This window comes from Metarhizium album (genome assembly GCF_000804445.1).
Source record: "Metarhizium album ARSEF 1941 chromosome Unknown scaffold_12, whole genome shotgun sequence".
NCBI classification, from domain to species: domain Eukaryota; kingdom Fungi; phylum Ascomycota; class Sordariomycetes; order Hypocreales; family Clavicipitaceae; genus Metarhizium; species Metarhizium album.
In genome coordinates this window covers 89,452-108,849 of record NW_024467586.1, presented here as the reverse complement: position 1 = coordinate 108,849, position 19,398 = coordinate 89,452, and the positions used below count along the sequence as shown (strand labels likewise).

General features: G+C 56.5%; 5 protein-coding genes across 5 annotated transcripts; 3 read left to right on the top strand and 2 right to left on the bottom strand.

Annotated features, from left to right (window-relative positions):
* Positions 1-229: 229 nt before the first annotated feature.
* Positions 230-4,445, top strand: MAM_05035 (Hydantoinase B/oxoprolinase; the record flags this gene model as incomplete). The annotated part of the gene is made up of 3 exons (XM_040823833.1): positions 230-1,264; positions 1,318-2,579; positions 2,645-4,445. 3 exons carry the CDS (start codon positions 230-232, stop codon positions 4,443-4,445), a joined length of 4,098 nt encoding a protein of 1,365 aa, XP_040677992.1.
* Positions 4,446-7,472: 3,027 nt separating this feature from the next.
* Positions 7,473-8,553, top strand: MAM_05034 (isoflavone reductase family protein; the record flags this gene model as incomplete). The annotated part of the gene is made up of 3 exons (XM_040823832.1): positions 7,473-7,577; positions 7,634-8,243; positions 8,318-8,553. 3 exons carry the CDS (start codon positions 7,473-7,475, stop codon positions 8,551-8,553), a joined length of 951 nt encoding a protein of 316 aa, XP_040677991.1.
* A 1,292-nt stretch (positions 8,554-9,845) lies between these two features.
* Positions 9,846-11,672, bottom strand: MAM_05033 (adenosine deaminase family protein; the record flags this gene model as incomplete). The annotated part of the gene is made up of 2 exons (XM_040823831.1): positions 9,846-10,794; positions 10,858-11,672. The coding sequence occupies 2 exons, from the start codon at positions 11,670-11,672 to the stop codon at positions 9,846-9,848; spliced, it is 1,764 nt and encodes a 587-aa protein (XP_040677990.1).
* Positions 11,673-12,661: 989 nt separating this feature from the next.
* Positions 12,662-13,177, top strand: MAM_05032 (uncharacterized protein; the record flags this gene model as incomplete). Its single annotated transcript, XM_040823830.1, has 2 exons — positions 12,662-13,013; positions 13,155-13,177. 2 exons carry the CDS (start codon positions 12,662-12,664, stop codon positions 13,175-13,177), a joined length of 375 nt encoding a protein of 124 aa, XP_040677989.1.
* A 161-nt stretch (positions 13,178-13,338) lies between these two features.
* MAM_05031 (acyl-CoA dehydrogenase) lies at positions 13,339-15,423 on the bottom strand (the record flags this gene model as incomplete). Its single annotated transcript, XM_040823829.1, has 3 exons — positions 13,339-14,941; positions 15,013-15,229; positions 15,327-15,423. 3 exons carry the CDS (start codon positions 15,421-15,423, stop codon positions 13,339-13,341), a joined length of 1,917 nt encoding a protein of 638 aa, XP_040677988.1.
* Between the last annotated feature and the right edge of the window lie 3,975 nt (positions 15,424-19,398).

The window sequence follows — 19,398 nt, the reverse complement described above, 5'->3', positions numbered from 1 at the left end:
ACCCCGCCATCCGCATCCCCCACCGCACGCCTCCGCCTTGGTCGACGACTCTTAGTCTCCTACGCCTTCGCGACTCGGTTGACCGTAAATCGCCGTGACGAGGAGTTGACCTTTGAGAAGCAGTCCAGGACTCCCTGCCATAGGCTCAATCTTTCGTTTCTTCATTTTTGTCTATTTTGCATCTTCTCCACATCGTCATCCAGATACGTCTCTACTTTCGGCTGGCACCATGGCAAGCTCTACCAAGGAGCGCGGTGTGCGCATCGCCATTGATCGCGGAGGAACTTTTACGGATTGCGTTGGCGAACAAAACGGTCAGGAAATCATCATCAAACTTCTTTCTGAGGATCCAGCCAATTATAAGGATGCTCCGCTGGAAGGCATCAGGCGCATCATGAGCCATTTTCTTAAAAAGGACATTCCCCGTGGTGAGCCCCTGGACACGTCCAAGATCGACTCCATCCGCATGGGGACAACTGTTGCCACAAATGCTTTGTTAGAACGAAAGGGCGAGAAAATTGCCTTGGTAGTTACTAAAGGATTCAGAGATTGCTTGGTCATTGGAAACCAGTCGAGACCCAAGATTTTCGACTTGGCAATCAAGAAGCCCGACGTACTGTATGAAAAGGTCGTCGAAATTGATGAGCGTGTGACGTTGGAAGATTACACGGAAGACCCAGAGCGCAAAGTAACAGGAGTGGAAGATCACGTCGGGACCAACGAGGCGGAAGCAAAGTCGCTAATCCGAGGTACATCTGGCGAGACTGTTCGCATTCTCAAGAGAGCCGAGGATAGTGAAATCCGTCAAAAGCTGCAGGAGGTGTATGGGGAGGGCATCAGAAGCATTGCAGTCTGCTTGATGCATGGATATACCTTCCCCGATCACGAAGCTCAAATCGGACGCATCGCCAAGGATATCGGATTTAGTCACATTTCATTAAGTCATGAGCTAATGCCCATGGTAAAGCTTGTCTCGAGAGCTACTTCTGTTTGCGCAGATGCTTATTTGACACCAGCCATCCGGCGATACATCGACGGCTTCCAAGAAGGGTTCGAAGGTGGATTGGGGACACAAAGCGTCAAAGAAGAAAAGGGATCCAAAGGCGCCAGGTGCGAGTTCATGCAGTCTGATGGTGGTTTGGTTGATGTTGATAAGTTCACCGGATTGAAGGCCATCCTGTCCGGGCCGGCCGGGGGCGTGGTTGGCTACGCCATTACATCGTATGACGAGGACACCAAGATACCCGTGATCGGTTTTGATATGGTAAAAATTCCATCTTGACCCGATAGCAAACAAGGCATCCTGACATTTTTTAGGGCGGGACAAGTACGGACGTTTCACGTTATGGTGAAGGTCGATATGAGCATGTATTCGAGACTACCACAGCAGGCGTAACCATCCAGTCACCCCAGCTTGATATCAATACCGTGGCAGCTGGTGGTGGATCAAGGCTCTTCTTCCGCAATGGGCTCTTTGTCGTCGGCCCAGAGTCTGCTGGCGCCCACCCTGGTCCAGCTTGCTACCGTAAAGATGGTCCTGCTACGGTAACTGACGCCAACCTGCATCTCGGTCGTTTGTTGCCCGAGTTCTTCCCGAAGATCTTTGGCAGGAGTGAGGATGAAAGTTTGGATCCAGAGGCAAGCAGGAAGGTGCTTCAGGAACTGGCAGACCAGGTGCAACGAGAAACGGGGAAAAGCCTGACTGTTGACGAGATAGCCTACGGATTTCTGACTGTCGCTAACGAGACCATGACAAGACCAATTCGATCTATTACGGAGGCCAAGGGGCACGACTCGTCTAAACACCGCCTGGCAACGTTTGGCGGTGCCGGTGGCCAGCACGCCGTTGCCATTGCTGATTCTTTGGGAATCAATCAAATTCTTGTGCATCGCTATTCCTCAGTCCTCTCAGCCTATGGCATGGCTCTTGCGGATGTAGTGGACGAGCGCCAGGAACCTGAATCTGCCGTTTGGCAAGATGACGGTCGGATTGTCAGCGAAATACAAGCCAAGATGGAGAAGCTTAAGAAGAAATCTCGAGCTGCGCTAAAAGACCAGGGCTTCAGGGATAATGAGATTGTTTTCGAAGAATATCTCAACATGCGATACAGGGGTACTGAATCTGCTCTGATGATTATCAAACCCACTGACCAGGAGGCCAAGGCGCATTTCGGCGGCAAAAGTTGGCAGTTTGGCCAGGCTTTTGCCCGGCATCACAGATATGAATTTGGGTTTACTTTGGATGACAGAGACATCATTATTGATGACGTCCGGGTCCGTGGCATTGGCAAAAGTTTCCGTCATCAAGAAAAGACAGTTGATCAGCAGCTCAAGACGATCAAGCGCCAGGACGTAGCAGAAGACAAGAAGCACAGTACAAAAGAAGTGTATTTCGAGGGTGGGAGAAAGAAAACCCCAGTGTACAAGCTGGAGGACCTGGATGTTGGGGACGTTATAAAGGGCCCAGCTATGCTCGCAGACGGCACGCAAACTATCGTGGTACCACCCAAAACAAATGCATTGGTCACGGAAACTCACGTCATATTGGACAATCACAAAGGAGGAGACAAGGAGGAAGGGTGCGGCATCTTTTCTCCCTCAACAAGCATCTCATCTCAGGACAAAACTAACGAAATGCTAATAGATACCATCGAGACAACGCTGATCGTGAGGTTGACCCCATCATGCTAAGTATCTTTGGCCACAGATTCATGGCCATTGCCGAACAAATGGGCCGAGCCCTACAAAAAACCAGCGTCAGCACCAACGTCAAAGAGCGCCTCGACTTCTCCTGCGCCATCTTCGACTCTACAGGCGGGCTCGTCGCAAACGCTCCCCATCTACCCGTCCATCTCGGCTCTATGTCAACTTGTGTTCGGCGACAGGCTGAAATCTGGAAAGGCAGACTCGAGAAGGGAGACGTCATCATTTCCAACCACCCTTCATACGGAGGTACACACCTTCCTGATATCACCCTTATTATGCCCGCATTCGACGAGACGGGTAAAAACATTCTCTTCTACGCGGCATCCCGCGCACACCACGCCGATATTGGCGGCATCACAGCCGGCAGCATGCCCCCTCATTCGCGCGAGCTATACCAGGAAGGCGCCGCAATCATCAGTGAAAAGCTAGTCAGCGGTGGTAAATTCGACGAGAAGAGAGTCGTTGAGCTCTTTTACGACGAGCCAGCCAAGTACCCCGGCTGCAGCGGTACCCGAACACTCGCCGACAACATCAACGACCTCAGGGCCCAGGTATCAGCCAACCAAAAGGGCATCTCCCTCATCGAAAGCCTCATCAAGGAGTATGGAGAGCCCACAGTCCAGTTCTACATGGTCAACATCCAAAAGAATGCTGAGCTCTGCGTACGTAACCTCCTCAGAGACGTGTACAAACGATTACAGGGCAAAAACCTCGAGGCCGTCGACTACATGGACGAAGGAACGCCCATCAGGCTCAAGATCACCATCGACCCGGACCAAGGCAGTGCCGACTTCGACTTTGCCGGCACAGGACCCCAAGTATACGGCAACGTCAACGCCCCGCAAGCCATCACCTATAGCGCCATCATATACTGCCTCCGGTGCCTGATATTCGAAGACATACCCCTGAACCAGGGCTGCCTCCGGCCGATCAACGTCAAAATCCCCGCGAAATCCATCCTCTCCCCGGCTCCCGGCGCCGCCGTTGTAGGCGGCAACGTGCTCACCAGCCAACGCATCACAGACGTCATCTTCAAGGCGTTCGAGGCCTGCGCCGCCAGCCAAGGGTGCTGCAACAACCTCACTTTTGGGTTCGGCGGTAACGTGTCGGGGTCAAAAGCCGTCCGGGGCTTCGGATACTACGAGACGATTGCTGGGGGGAGCGGCGCCGGCCCCGACTGGATCGGCACATCTGGCGTTCATGTGCACATGACGAATACCCGGATTACAGACTCGGAGATTTTCGAGCGCAGATATCCCGTGCTGCTGCGTGAGTTTTCGATCCGCAAAGGTTCGGGGGGCAACGGTCAGCACCGAGGCGGCGACGGCGTCGTGCGAGACATTGAATTCCGGATTCCCCTGCAGGTCTCCATCCTCAGCGAGCGGCGTGTATACCATCCGTACGGCATGAATGGCGGCGAAGACGGTGAGTGCGGGCTGAACCTCTGGGTCCGCAGCGTTGAAAAGACAGACTGGGAGAAGTCGCTCAAGCAGTTCCGTGAGCCGCACGCCGGCAACAGGGAGACCGAGGAAGCAGAATACGAAGAACGCTACATCAATATGGGCGCCAAGAATAGTGCGGCAATGAAGGCTGGCGATCGTATCATTGTATGCACACCCGGTGGTGGTGGTTGGGGGGTGCCCGGGCTCAAGAGCCGCGTCAGGGATCAGGTAGATCACAAGGAGAACTGGAAGAAGGGCAGCGGTGCCACCAGAGAGGATACGGCTCTACAGGCATAAAAGGAGGCTGCCTTTGGCACACACAATGTCATACTACTGTTTGTTGGAGACAGGGGCCAGCTGCAGCAGCCGGCAAAATCCATCCGCTAAGAATTCCCAAGGTCTAAAATTAGAAGCCAGGATTCTCAAAAGTATTATACGGAGACCAACGCCAACAAGAAAGATGAGCATGAATCGAGTGTTCAACACGCACGTATTCCCCACGCACATTACGTACCAGAACAAGACGAAGGAGGGAGAAGACCCATGCTGACAACCCCCCGGCCCCATCGCAGACACGTGTCTGTTGGACCAGTGTGTCGGGACGCGGGACTGATTTCATCTGCAACATCTTACCAGCAACAGCTTGGCGGTTGTTCCCGAGAGTGGTTGCATTTCATACATAATACTGCATCAGACGCATCTGACACGGCATGCCACGCTTGGGCTCAAGTGGGCATCGTCCGGGGCTCCTACAGAATGCCAGAGCTGGCGGCATATCAGGTCTGGCATGGCCTCCCCGCACACTCCATGCTCAGTCAGGTACGGAGCAGAGCACGACTGTAACTTGTATCTGTAGCACACTGGGTACTTTTTATCGGCATGTTGGGCAATCTGCAAACCACGCGACTGAGCTTGCATATGCCCTTCCAGTCGATCATCAGCCCTACAAGGCGGCGTATGCCGGACGCAGCCTCGTGTTATTGGCGAGAAGCGGACGTGTTTGGCCCCCAGCCCTCCTCGTGCGGACCCTGTTGCTTCACGGCCATCGTCGTTCGTTCCCGGGAATCTGATTCGCATGCGCCATGCACCGCCTAGCGTGGTCCTCCATCAGCACCCGCTCGTTCAGCGAACCGAAGGCTTACAGGCTTCGCGTTGGTTGCGAACGAGATGCGGACATGGTAGAGCAAGGCTTCTCGTTCAACGTTGCCGAATAAAAGGGAAGAGAAAAGGCTGTCGACGCCGCAGCGAGCTTGAACTCGTCGGGAAGAAGAGCATGCCTCTGTCTGGTTGACGATGTTTGAGATATCTCAGATCAGACGACCTGCACGGGGTTGAAATTCCCCACCCACCAACACCTTCCGATCACGCCAAGATCGAGCCACGAGCGCGTGGTTGGTCAGTTGGCAGTTTTACGAAAAGCCGTCAGCTGCGAGACAAGCCAAAGCACAAACTTTTTTCCTCGAGCAACAAAACAACACGCCCTTAAGCGAGGTTCGGTTCGGTGCCGTCTTAGTAAGGGGGGCTTATGGTCGGAGCCGAACGTTGACGCCTCTCGGATTCATACCACGGTCACGAGAAATTGAAACATGTAAGGCATGATGATTGAGGAAGGGCTGGGCCTTTTGTACATTTCGCCCTGAAGTTGGCTGGTCATGCATCTTGATTGGCCGACTTGAGGTGACTTTGTGCAGCACGGCATACGCACGTCTATTCGTCCGCCTCACCGGTTTCCAGTGGCTTTCCCTTCGCCAACGGACATGAAGCGACCAGATGAACCAAGCTCAAGCCTGGAGGTGGCCATCCGGTGCTCCTGCCCGGGCAGCACTGAAGGGAGAGGATCCCGACCGAAGACTGCCTGCTCGCCTAAACGAGCTTCGGTAAAGCAGCTGTGGGCGTCTTTGGTCGCCGACGAGGCTCCTGTAATGTGCTGACGTTGGAATGACGCGCGGGAGCGTCCACGACTGGGTCAAGGCCAAGGTCATGGTCGCGGTCGCGGTCGCGGTCGCGGTTGTGGTCATGGTCATGGTCTCATGGTTATGGCCCGGTGCATGTCTGGTCGGGTCCAGGAGGAGAGCGAGATATTCGGTCGTAGTGAAGAAACCTGGGCAACCCGACCTGCCCGGGCTACCCCGCCATATCCCACTGATCAAGCGACTTGAATATCGCGCCACAGGTGATTTTCTGCCGTCTGGCGGTCTAGGCCAGCGCCGGCCATGACCGCTCGTGCCCCTGGACGCCCGCGGGGCCACTGCCGAGGGATCTCAGGGAGCCTTCGAGGCTTGTGGGCAACACCCTCTCCCCACCTAGCGCTTACATAATACAAGCGACTGCGTCGGTACGGCCCAGTACAACCATCACCAGCTGATTTCTAAGCAGACGGAGGTACTGTTTAGCCGTTGATGTCCGATTGGCCTTTGTCCCCCGACATTTTTTTCTCCGTAAGCCTTCGAGGCCTCGAATGAGATTGTGTGCAAAGTATCGGGCGCTGTGAACTCATCACGCAGACAAAGTTGCCGGCAGCTTCTCATGGCTCCCCTCTGGGCCATCAGACGGGCGTGGAAGCGAGGCGAAGCCAAGCCAGGCTCCTTGGAGTTGGAAACCAGGGCTAGATAGAATATGTTGTCCACTTCGGCCCGCCGTGCCTACGGCCGATATTCGATGCCCCCTTGCCCCACTGGCCGGCCCATCATGTTGTGTACTTGAGTAAGTACTTACTCAAGTACTTGCGTATCAGTCAGTCCCTGGATGGGCCATTTCAAGCATCCAGTCACTCAGCAAGGTTCTCCGCACTCCGTAAGGACGTGAGAATACCAGCCACCGGAAGACCGTTGGGGCGAGAGAGAAAAGGACGCTGGGCTCCCCGTACTTGGATAGAACGGGCAACCGACCAGAGGCCCTACGTTCCCGCGTGGCGCACAAGTTGGTGGTGGTGGTGGTGGTGTGTGACTGTGTCCCTCAAGCATGTATCTGTATCAAACATGTGTGGTTCTTTGGTGGAGGCCACAGACGTTCGAATCCGACTCTGGACCTCTCTTTTCCACATCCTGCATTTGTCGGTAATTGCCTGGCTGTCTGTTTTTGCTGCGTTGCGGATGTAACGTCAATGACGCGGAAGGACAAGGCCTCCCCCCCCCCTTCCTTCCTTCCTCCGCAGCTTGGTATATATACCTATATATGCGCACATGCGTCCCAAGTGCTTGGTTATCGGAGCCAGATCCACGCAACCAAGCACTTGCTTCATGCGGGCTTTCGACGACCAGCATACCGAGAGGAGAGACGCGAAGAAGAGCATTTGGCCCGCCGCGGGCAGCGGGTTGCACAAATATGATGCGCATTGCCGTCGCAGGTGGAGGCGGACTGGGATACCTGCTGGCGCTGCAGCTTTCACAGGCAGCCAACGCTTACAATGTTGTCGTTTTGTCAAGATCGGTTGCTTTGCCCCGTCTCGTCTCGGCCGCTCCGGCTTCCATGCTGATGTGGCACAGGCAAGACCCGAATTCGGCCAGCTCGACGTCCAACTCCATGTTGTCGACTACAGTGATCACGACAAGCTGACTTTTGCTCTTCAAGGCGTGGACCTGGCTATATCGACCATATCAGGGACGGAGCAGCTCAGCCTCATCAACGCCGCAGGTCGTGCTCGCGTGCGCGTCTTCGTGCCATCAGAATTCGAGGGCAGCTTGAGCCGGCGGCCTTCGCACAACGACCCCCTGGACCGTGGGTCGGCCCAGGCAATTGCCCTGCTGAAACACTGGGAGAGCGTGTCCCGTATGAGGTATACCGTCTTTGCGTGTGGCATCTTCATGGAGCGGTTTCACCCCTACGGGCTGGGCTACCTCAACATTGGATACGGCAGTGGTGTTTCGGCGGTGGGAGACTATCTCCTCGACATCAACCACGCAACGGCAGAATACGCGGCCGAAGACTCCAAAGGCCACACAGTCCGGGTGTGCCTGACCTCGGTCTACGACGTGGTGCGGTTCATAGTAGCAGCCATAGACTTGGGGCCTCGACACTGGCCACACGAATTCACTATGCGGGGGGATAGAATGTCTGTTCGAGATGTTGTCGGGACGTGCAGCCGCGTGAGGAACGGTGAGCCCCTCCCGTCCCGCGGGCGGACTGGAGCAGGGATACAGTTGCTGATGCCGATACTAACACCTGATCAGTCGCCTTTGATCATCACTTGCGGAAAAGCTCCGAGCTCCTGTCGTACTTGACTTACTTTGTGCAGGCCGGGGACGGTGACAAAGTGGCCTATTACCAGCGCCTCATTGCCACGACGAACGGACGCTATGATTTCTCGCGGGCCTCGCTCAACGATGCGCTGGAAAAGAGTGGCCAGGGGGACGTACAGCCCATGACCCTGCTACGGTGGCTAACAAACGTCTGGCAGTCGTTATGACGGACGCGTCCAAAGATCCAACAGCGGCAGCGGGAGTCGGCATGTCTCTCGTCTTGTCTGGCTATGTGACACACGACACGCTGACCGAACAAAGGGAGGAGACGGGCGGATCGATGCTCTGGGCTCCACGGACGGGGCTGGCCGGGCTTTGGGAATCATTCGGGGGGCAAGAACATGGCCTACAAGGCCGAGAGGATGGGGAAGCATCCGGGAAAGGCATTTGGCGACGGCGTTCATTCTCGGGCTCTTTTCTTTTATGGATTCATTTTGGAGAAAAATACCCCATTTTTCAGACTAGGAGACAGGGGAGGCGCGGGTGACAACGGGAAGGTGGCTTCCAAGGATAGTTACAGGTTACGTACTTGGGGAGCAGGTATTGACAAGTGTCGGGGCGGCAGGCGATCGGGGCGGAGACGGAGAGAGCGTTGCTCCTTCCACAATTTTCAGTAGAATGAATGGCCATGTCCCACGCACTGCTGCAGCACCACTTGGAGCCATGGGAAAACACCAAGGCTCCCATTTTTTTTCTTTTTTTTTTTTTGTGTGCGCGCGCGCGTGTGTGTGTACGTGTGAAAGACCTGCAACGCGTCAATGCATCCCATGTCGAGCTTCCACATGCCAACCATCATCAACGGCGGCTAGTGCTAGTGTCAAGTGTCATCTCTCTGCCGTCTTCCGTCCCGCGCCTCAGGGCTAGCCAAAAGTACAGACGCCGCTGCGGCACCAACGGCACTATCGACGCCCGCAGCGCATTGACGATGGACGCCGTGTCCGAGCACTTGCATTGTTCACTTCCTTTGAGACTGCGCACCGGCCGGGCATGCGCCAAATGCAACCGAGACGGCACATGGCACTGGGATGCGCAATAAGGTTCCTGCCGTCGGCCGAGGGCGCTATGCTATGTTCATGCACTTCAGTGACGGACGACTACACGAATATTCAGCTTCAGTCATGTCTTGTCCGGCCATGGCAAGGCTCATGCCAAGCGCCGGGCCGGCTCGCTTATCAAATCTCTGTTTGTCATAGGCCGTGTATGTATAATAGCGCGGGCGCCCATGTTGAAGGCTGACCTCTTCAGCTTGGCATGGTCCGATCAAGATGCTTTTCCTCCGCCATAAGTCCATGAAACTCCGCGCAGCCGGCTCCCCTACGAATGGCACCGCGTTGAAGCGGCACGCCTTTAATGTTCGTGTTACCCATCCAAAACGAAAGCCCGCCGCATACGTCAGCCCTCGACAAGCACGTTTCTGTGCAAGACTCATACAAGTTACAACCACGCGTGGTAATCCGAATCATGATGCCTCTGCCTCGGCAAGAGCATCATTGGCTCCCTCAATCTCTCCTTTAGGGTCGAACTCGTCCCCGAATTCAGTCACGATCCACAGACAAAACTGCTCCCACTCAACTTGCCACTGCTCCAGCCTCTGTGCCTTGATACCGCTGCCCAGGCTTGCCTGGCGAATATCTTTGGCCCACGCGGCGGCCTCTTGGTCTTCAAAAGCAGCCCACCTCACGCTGTTCTCGGCCAGACTTCCCAGGCCAGCGAGTCCAAGGTTATCCCAGCCCTGGAGGGCCTGCCAGAAGTCGTGCGACATGCCAGCTGTGTCCTGGCCGAGCATGGCTGGGTCGTCATTACAAAGGCAGCACGCCACTCCGCGAGCTAGCAGCGCCGGCAGGGGGTGAGCTAGCACCGAGCCGCAAAGACGGAGCACTTCGTTTGATATCGGGCATGATTCGATGAGGATACGCTTTTCCTTGACCATGTCAATCAGCAATGGATGTTTGTATAGGCTATACGCGTGGCCGATGCGTCTTGTCCCGAGCAGGATGGCATCAAACAAGTTGGAGTCGGTGCTGTTGCCGTCACCTAGTGTTTCGCCTGCATGCAAGAAGAAGGGAATATTGACCCCTTCCTGCGCGCATTGTTTCCGGAACCAAAAAAGCTCTGGCAGCACATCCACCAGCGGCTTTCCAAGATCCTCTGGGCCAACCAAGTCATATCCGGCAATGAGGTGCGGAAACTCCATTTTGGTCGTGATGCAGTGGTCCATGTTTTCGATCAGCGGTCTTGTATCGACACTCCGCAGCGTCGTCCATATAGTTGTCAGACCCCAGAACCCTTGACCTTCTGTGGAGGCTTTGAATCTGGCGAGCTCTTCTTCAATGACCTTGAACATGTGGCCGTAATCCTGCTCCGGCTCTTCCTGGCGGTCGCGGCAATAATCTAGAGGCCAGGTAAATCTACAGAAACAAGATTAACACGTGGGCATGACGTCTTCACGGTGGCTATATGATGGCACGTACCTGAGCTCAACCCAGTTCACCCCGTCCGATTTCAGCTGGCTCATCAAACGCTGCAGGAAGGCACGGAAAATGGGCTCGTAGTGGATGATGGTGGCAACTACAACGAAGCACTTGACAAACTTTCGCCATATGGCGTCGACACCGTGATGGTGCTCGTGGCTGTCAGCCGTTGACAAGGTGCAGCGGCTTTTCAACCAATGGAGAAATCCTTGGCGCCCGCCGTCGGGAAATTTATCAGCTTCTTTGGTGAGCAAGATGAAGGTTTCGGGCGTGTAGGATTCTTCCCACAGGGAGCCGTCAGTCCTCTCCTTGGACTTGTACCGGAAGTTCATGGCAGCATTCTCCAGAGCATCCTTGCCCTTGAGCGGCCGGTCGCTCGACATGTGAAGTCCAGGGGTACTGAGCAGCACGTCGAGGAGATAGTCAAAGTCCACCATGGCATCCATGTGGGAGTGCAAGAGGCAACCTTTGGGCATCCTTCTGACAATCCTCCACAGGTTGGTACCCTCCATACGGTCCTTGGCAAACGTGAACATCATGCCAGGAAAGATGCATTCGTGGCTACTCTGAGCCATGCGCTCTTCGACGTCTGACGTCCAGATGGTCTTCTGCTCATGACTGCGGATTCGGTCGACGATGGTGCAGGCTCTCCTGGCGATTGGCGAAAGAGACTTTCTAAAGGAAGTGTCTGAGCGCGCCGACTTTTCTTGACTGATGAGACTTTCGCGGCCAGCCATGTACTTCTGAATAAACGGATCCGAGACAGACGGAATATCCTGGGAGACTTCGTCCCACACGTCGTTTGGCATTGCCATGTTGGGAAGAGGGGCGACTGTGCACAGGAGATGGGCGCGATGCAGCTGAGCCGGACGTTGGTCAGAAGGCGCAAGCACGTCAAGATGGAACAGCAAATTGATCTGATGGATAGGGACAGGTTGGCTGGGCCGGCGCCGATGTGATTGATGAACGAGCACAAGAATGGCTGGAGGTGCTGGAGGATGTGAGCAGAGCAGCGGCCGCGGGGCGTTGCAATTCACGACGCATCTGGTCTCCAGGCACACAGTCGGCACGATGGCACAGAGAGTAACCCGATCAGATAATCGGCGGGCCACGAACCCTGGCGGTCGTCCGGGGTCGAATTGGTCAAGACTCGAGAGTGGGCTGGACGACGGGGCGTCAACAAGCCAGACAATGACGGCGGCGTCTGGTGCCTGGACGGGCGGATGGCAGAATAAACCGCACAGCGACACGGTCTCTCGTTGCCACTCATCTGCAGCTAGAGATGCGGGCTAGACCACGCCACCCAGTTGAACACGCACATGGGCCAGGCTTGTTCCTTTCCAGGCTAACGATGGCGTCCTCTCAATCTTCCGCCCACCCAGCTCAGCATGAAGGGCCTTTGGCCTCAGGTCGTCGTCACCTGCAGCCTTATCACAGAAGCAGATTCACATCAGGCGCTTATTAGAGCCCGCAGCCCTTGAACTGCAGAAACAGGCATGGACCATACAACGTGATTGCCATGGTCGTCCATTCCTCTTCCTCTTTCGGGCGTGACCGAATGTACGTCTCATGTCATGCCAAGCTCGACTCGACCAACAGCAGTTGACATATGATTGTTGTCGGTGTTGGAGTACAAGGAAGAAACTGGCCGGTCAAGATCGGAACATGGCCAAGGAAGTATTGTTTTCTGAGATGATGAAAAAATCTACAAAAAGGGCCGTTGTTCCCTGGGGCGTCATTATCCAACAGACGCGTTGCGCCGTTTGCAGATCCGTGAAGCACCAACGACACCCTTTTTTCCAAAATGCTACATTTGAAGCTCGTCACGCTCGTCCTCGTCCGAGTCGCAACATGCCTCTCTTTGCCCCGACAATACGTTCGCCCCAACGCATGCTGCTTCACGCTCCACGACTCATCCACCGACGAAACCGTCCGGCAACAAACCAGGCACGGCTTGCTGTACGTGGGCGGTTCTCAACCTACCGGCTGGTACTGCATCGACCTCTCTGGTGCCAAAAAGGTCCTCTGGGACGCCTTCAACAACGCGTGCTTCGTCAACCCCGATAAAGAGGTTCGGTGTCTCGATCCTATCCCGAGCGGCGATTCTTGGGGTATGAAGCAGAGCGGCGACGACGTATTGGTTACCGTCAATGGAGGTTCGTTATTTCAAGTGTGCCCGGGAAATACGATCTTCGCCGATGCCAAGAAGGACGCAAGTTGTCGGGGGGTGGCCTTGAGGGGTAGGGGGCTGAAGGGGAGCTGTGGGAGCTTCCGAGCATGATTTTGTTTCATTTCAGCTCATTTCATCTCGGTCCGATGACCTGCTCCTGCTCGGCTGGTGCCTCAATACAAGCTCTCATTCTACACGGTTGAATCGTCTCGCATGCCAAGTTGCTCGGCACGCACACCACGCACATGTGAGAAACAAGACGTAATCATGATAGCATCGCGACGAGGCTACAGCTTGGCATCGCGACGAGGCTACAGCTTGGCCGCGGCGGCGCCCCCATCGCCGTATACAATGGCACGATCCTTGGCCAACTCCTCCTCCGTGCGCCCTCTCGGCCTCCGGCGCACCCCGGCAAACTTGTCCTCGACGAACCGGACAAACACTTCCTTGGCCGCTGGGCTCCCGTCCGTGCCCGCATCGACGTAGAGCAACAGCGAACAGAGCACATGGCCCAGCTGCCAGACAAGCTCACGCGCCTCGCCCATCAAGTCGGCCTGCGGCGTCCCCTCAATCTTGGCCTTCAACGCGGCCCACCTCTCAACCGGTTTCCAGCCGGGCGGCTGTCCAATCTTGTTGCCCTGGAACGCCCACGCCTTGCGGATAACCTCGTCCAAGGCCGCCAGTGAATCCGCCCCGCGGCGCGTGTGCTTCATGGCGCGGATCAGATCCGTGCATAAAACATCCGTCGTGCCCTCCCAGATGGGCAGCACGCACGTATCCCTGTATATACGCGCCACGTTGAGATACTCCTGCTCCTCGTTGACAAGATAGCCCACGCCGCCCAGCGACTCCATGCAGGAGAACAGCAGCGCCACGCTGGGCTTGCAGACATAGGCCTTGGCGAGCTGCGTCATGATCCGGAGCAGCGGCCCGGCGAGGCTCCTCGTCTGCGGCGTGAGGGCTTCCAGCGCCGGCGGGGGCCTCGCGTCGAGCGAGTGCTCCGACACGCCCAGCACGTACGACGTGTAAAAGGTGACGAGCATGAGGCCGCGGTACTCGGCCGACATGTTGGCCAGCGTCCTCATGTGCAGCGGGCTGTCGACCAGCCTCGTCCTCTCGCGCTTGCCGGCGCCGACGTGTCGAACGAGGGCGTAGGCCCGCGCTATCCCCAGGCCGCGACCTACGCCGCCCACGGCCGCGACGGCCGAGTGGACGCGCGTGAGGGTGAGGATGGTGCTGATTTCGTGGATGCCTCCTCCCTCCCGGCCCACCATCCAGCCGCGCATGTTGTCCAGCACGAGCTCTGCCGTGGGGAGCGACTGCGTGCCCAGCTTGTTCTTGAGCCGCTGGATGCGGACGCCGTTGAGGACCGTGCCGTCCTCCCTGGGCTCGCCCGTCAACGTCGTCGCCCCGGCGTCGTGCCTCCGCATCGGGGCGAGGAACGCCGACAGTCCTCCGGCCGCGGTCCTGGCCAGGAGGACCGCCATTTCGGCGTCCGTGGCGCTGGAGAACCACTTGAACCCGCTGATGGACCACGGCCCCAGGGGGATCTGGCCCTGCCTGGAGGCGAGGCCATCGGCGCCGTCTGGCCGGTACGTGGCGACGGTTTCCGTGAGCGAAACGTCGCTCCCGCCCGTCCGCTCCGTCATCCACTGCCCGCTGGTCCAGGCATGCCCGGCATCGCGGGACGTCAGACGCCCGTACGCGTCCGCAAAGACCCTCTTCTCCGCGGCGGACAGCGCAGCAGAGAGCTCCGGGTGCGTGAGATGGCGCCGGAGGAGGCACGCCGCGCCGTCCTGCATGGCCGACGGGCAGCCCACGTTTGCGCAGGACCCGACCCAGAGGTGGGTGCGCAGGAACTGAAGAGGACGCGCGAAGGCGCCGTAGGGCGTGTCGTAGCCCGTGGCCACCATTCTGCACTCACGATACTTAGTTTTCCCCTCCGTCTCTGCCAACACGGGGGCCCTGCTCGCACCCTCACTTACCCTCTTGACTGCCCGAAGGCGCGCAGACTCCGCCATCCCTCGCCGGTGACCAGCTCGCCCTTCCACTTCCCAAAGGCGTCCCGCCCCGATCCCCTGAGGTACGGCTTGTTGTGTTCTGCTTCAGCGACCCAGGTGAAGACCTGGTCCGAGATGACGTCCCGCCCGAGCGTCGATACCTCGCCGCCAGCCCTGGACGCCACCTCCGGAGAGAGGAATACTAGGAAGCACTCGTCAGCACGCCCCGTACGCTACGCGGCCCGGACGAGGCCGTCGACGAGCGGAACGCCGTCGCCAGGCCCAGGGCGAATCCGTACATTTAAAACACCGCTGGAACGACGCATCATCGTCGAACTGGTTCCTCAAAACGGGCGCCTCTTGGAAGAAGCCCCCGTCGGCAGACGACGGCTCCATGGCCACGATCAAAGTAGTCTCGCGAGCCAGAATCCGGGGGGAAGCAGAGGAGCACGCATTTCCCTCGGGACCAGACGGACACGACAGGCAGCATTGACCACGCGATAAGGGGCCCAATCCCGCACCAGGAAGGAACAAAGTGGCGTTTGGAGAAACCGAGGCAAACCCGACCTCCTGAGGGGGCCCCGAAGAGAGGGGAGCGTGTGCCTCTCCTGGCAAGCGTTCCGTGTGGCATGGTTGTGGCAGATAAACAATGCGGCAGCACCACCGTCTTCTGCCAGTACGGGATGTTTGACGCAGTGGGTTCCCCTTCCGCTCGGCTGCGCGGGAAATCGTGGATTGGACGTCTGGATGGCGGAAGCATGCATGTGAAGACCGAGCGAGCGTGAGTGAGCACGAGCGCGGAGAGACCGCACATGTGCGGGCGGAAAACGCGCCGCGAGCGATATTCAAGCGTCTGCGTGCGCGGTGAAGGACAAGGACTGTACCTGGTGCGTTGGGCACTTTCTTCATCTGCTCTTTTTTTTTCCTTTTTTTTTCTACCTTAACGACGCTGTAAATAGACGTCGCATGTCAATGGGTCCCGGAATACTGCAGACGCCGCACGTGAGAAACGACCCGATTGACAGCCACAAGGCTTGGCCTCCACTTTTATGTGAGCCCTTCATATTTCTCATTAACATGCTCAAACCCTAACATTGGCCGCAGTCGTCTAGGGGTCAGGACACCAGTTTGTGGATCGGCGAAACACTGGAAACCGAGGTTCGAGTCCTCGCTGCGGCACGTCTACTTTTTGATTTTTTTACATCCATTTACGTCAGCTCATTTGCAACTTATCGACTTCATCACCTAGTTAGTACTTGGCATCTTATAAGGCCGTTTGTCTGGTTTCCACCCTTGTCGTGAAAATCCCCCGTGTACGGAGTATTTCGCTCCATGTCAACTTGCCTCTTGCAGGTAGCCTGTTCACGCAGCACACGATAGGAAAGTGAGTGACTAGACCACGTTTCTTTTTGTTTGGAAGTCAATGGATACGGCTTTGTCTGACATCTCCTCGGGAGAAGCATGCAGAAGTTTACATGAGCGAGCACCTATATCATATATGGACGGCTGGTGAGCGTGACAATGCAGCCTCCTCATTGAACAGAAGCCAAATCATGGTTCGCGGCGGACAAGGCAGCTAGCACCTTCCTTGCTTATGGTAGTCTCAGGACACACACACAAAACATATTCTGATTCAACGCCGATGGCGGCTCAAGCGGAATAGCTTCTGGTGTGCACGACCTTGGTGTGATGAGTGACTGTGCGCAGTGCTTATCGGCGAGTCCCTGTTGGGTTGATTTGACGTGTCTGCTGGAAGATCTGGCCTGGTGCTTCCTGACACCAGGCGTATCCGCATTGATTTGGGGAGAACTGGATGCATGTGTACGACCCCCCTTGTAGAAGCCGGCGGCGTGGTGCCAACAAACCCCTGTCATGCAAGACACCATAATATCGAATGATTGCTAAAAACCAAGGTGAGATGATCAACTTTCAACGCCCAGATACTGTGAGTTTGGTGAGACGGGGCACGTCTTGTCGATTTAACGATTCAAGACTGTGAAAGAGGCCGCGTTGAGATGAATAGCATCCGCAATGGCATCAAGTCCCCAGCTGCTCCCTGTTGCGCAAGCTTTGAGAGAATGAGCGAGCCGCTCAGCTGGCCAAGAGACATTGACCCAAGACATAGTCACGTACGCGGGTCTGGAACAGAGGCCGGCCTGAGTCAAGGGCCCGGTGCATTGTCGTGATTGCCAGCCGCCCAAGGGGCCTTTGCTCAGCGAAATCACCGTTGAGCGGCAAAGAAATTGAATCGGGAACGTTCCTAGGAAGGTCGGGGACTGGAAACAATTAAAAGGCAGCAGAGCAGGCCATTTGGCGTCGTGCTTTGCAATTATACATTATACTCGGGAATAATGCGAGCGCAGTCGCCTCACAGAAAGCTGCCGCATCACCGCATCCCCATCTGTGTTACTCCGTAGGTAGTCATCCAATTAAGGTTGACGGGACAGTTATCCGGGCCTCCGGACCGCTTTCCAGCCCCATGGTGGTTAAAGAAGCAGGTTTTCGTGTCCTCATTGGCCATCTCGTCATGGCCAGCGAGTCCACGACTTGTTGACCACGGCACGGGGCAGTCGGCACGTTCCATCAAGACTTCCCCCGAGCCTGTCCTGGTCGTACGGTGAGCCTTGCATCTCATCGTCATTTGTCCGTGAGCAAACCCGGCAGGAGGGGAAGTCCTCCGTGCTGCAATCCCGATACCATGTGACTATTGGGCCCGGGCTCCAAGGCGACACAGTCCGCTTCATGCATGAGTGCGTGCTCCACTGCGAATATTTGGCGTAAAAGGCCGGGCGGCAATCTGCTTGGGGAAGACGCAAAAGCAAGTTGACCCTGCAGGAGAGCCCACACACGCCCTGTTTGTACACCCCCTCCGTCCAAGTCAATACTGGTAGACTAGTAAGTTACTCCGTAGTGTAGTACGTAGTACCGTCGACTCCTGCCGGTCGCAACTGTTATTAGTGTACCCGCAGTGAAGGGCGCCAGTTGACGGAGGGTGCTCCATGTGCTGCCACGAGACCACCAGCATGGCACAGTGATGAGTGTCTTTGGGCTTGAGCGCTTCCGTTTTGAAGGCCCAATATAATGTAACTGGAGACACAGCAGCAGGCTTTGGGGCGTGTCCGTCTCTTATCACTCGGAGTTGATTCGCAAAGGACATGGCCTACCCGGGCCCGATGTTACGGCGAGCCCGACTCGGGTGGTCTGGCGGGGGAAGACGGTTTCCAAATTCTGGGGAGAGGCGACAGTGTCCCCTGCTGGCGGCTGCCAATGAATAATAGAGCCATGGAAACAAAGCCTGAAATCCATTCAAAGATTCTGCATCGTTCAGAATCAGAAAAACCGCCCTTCAACCCCGTGCACGGGCAAGTGTCTGGCCGTGGTCGACGTCGGTGATTGTCCGCCATCTCCCAATTCAGTGAAAGGGCGGCGGCCGAAGCGGTGATGTATAGAAGAAGGCTTGTTTTTGGGAGTGACTAGAGTTGTTAGCACTACGTTGGCTGGAGCGAGGAAAAAACATGGCTGCTGCATGGCTGCAAAACGGGTCTGGCCTCGAGAGTCAAGACCCAAGCCACTAGCTACGACTGAATGCCACCGCTCTCGGAGGCTCGCTGCCCCCCTACCAGTTCTGGTCGAGTCCTCAATTTGTACGGAGTAGTCGGCATATTCATGTGCTCGATGAACTGCGTCTGGCCCATCGGCCCAGGTGCCAGCATCGCCGCGTCACCGCCGCACGGCTCATTTCGTACGTACAGCGTCCAGCCAAACAGGCAGCGGCTTTGGCCAAGGGCCAAGCCCAAGCCCAAGCCCAAGCCTAAGCCGCAGCCCAAGCAGCGAAGTTACCGTTTTCGCGCCATGACGGCCACAGAACTTAGAAGTCAGAGGAAGCCAGTACGGAATGCGAGTGGCGATTTTGTTCGGCGCAGGTCGTTTGTGGCTCGAGTCTGGCGCGAGTTTGTAACCAGAAACTTGTGCCCGTTCGTTGGTTTCATAACTTTCGGCCCCTCGAACTGCAGGTGCTGAGCGTCCGGGCAGCCTCGTCGCGCCTTCCCTGCCCGCCCATGTTGGCTGTCTGTCCACTCGGCACTTGGAAGTTGGCCCCTTCCCTCCTTCCTTTGCCTTTGACCGTTTGATGTCTGGTCCTACCCAAAGTTAAGCCCCCGTTGTTTAAGTATGTTTTGTGTGTGATGCTTTGTGTCCCTGTTCTTGTCGTGTCCAACATTTACATGTCGAGCCGTTTGACTGTGTGCTACTGGTACTACCGATTCGCGCCTCTGTGCTGAGCCTGTCGCGAACTCACATTGGAACTCGCCTGGCTCGGCGTCAAACATCCAACATCCACGGTCCGCGCCTCAAGGTACTCCGTACGGAGTA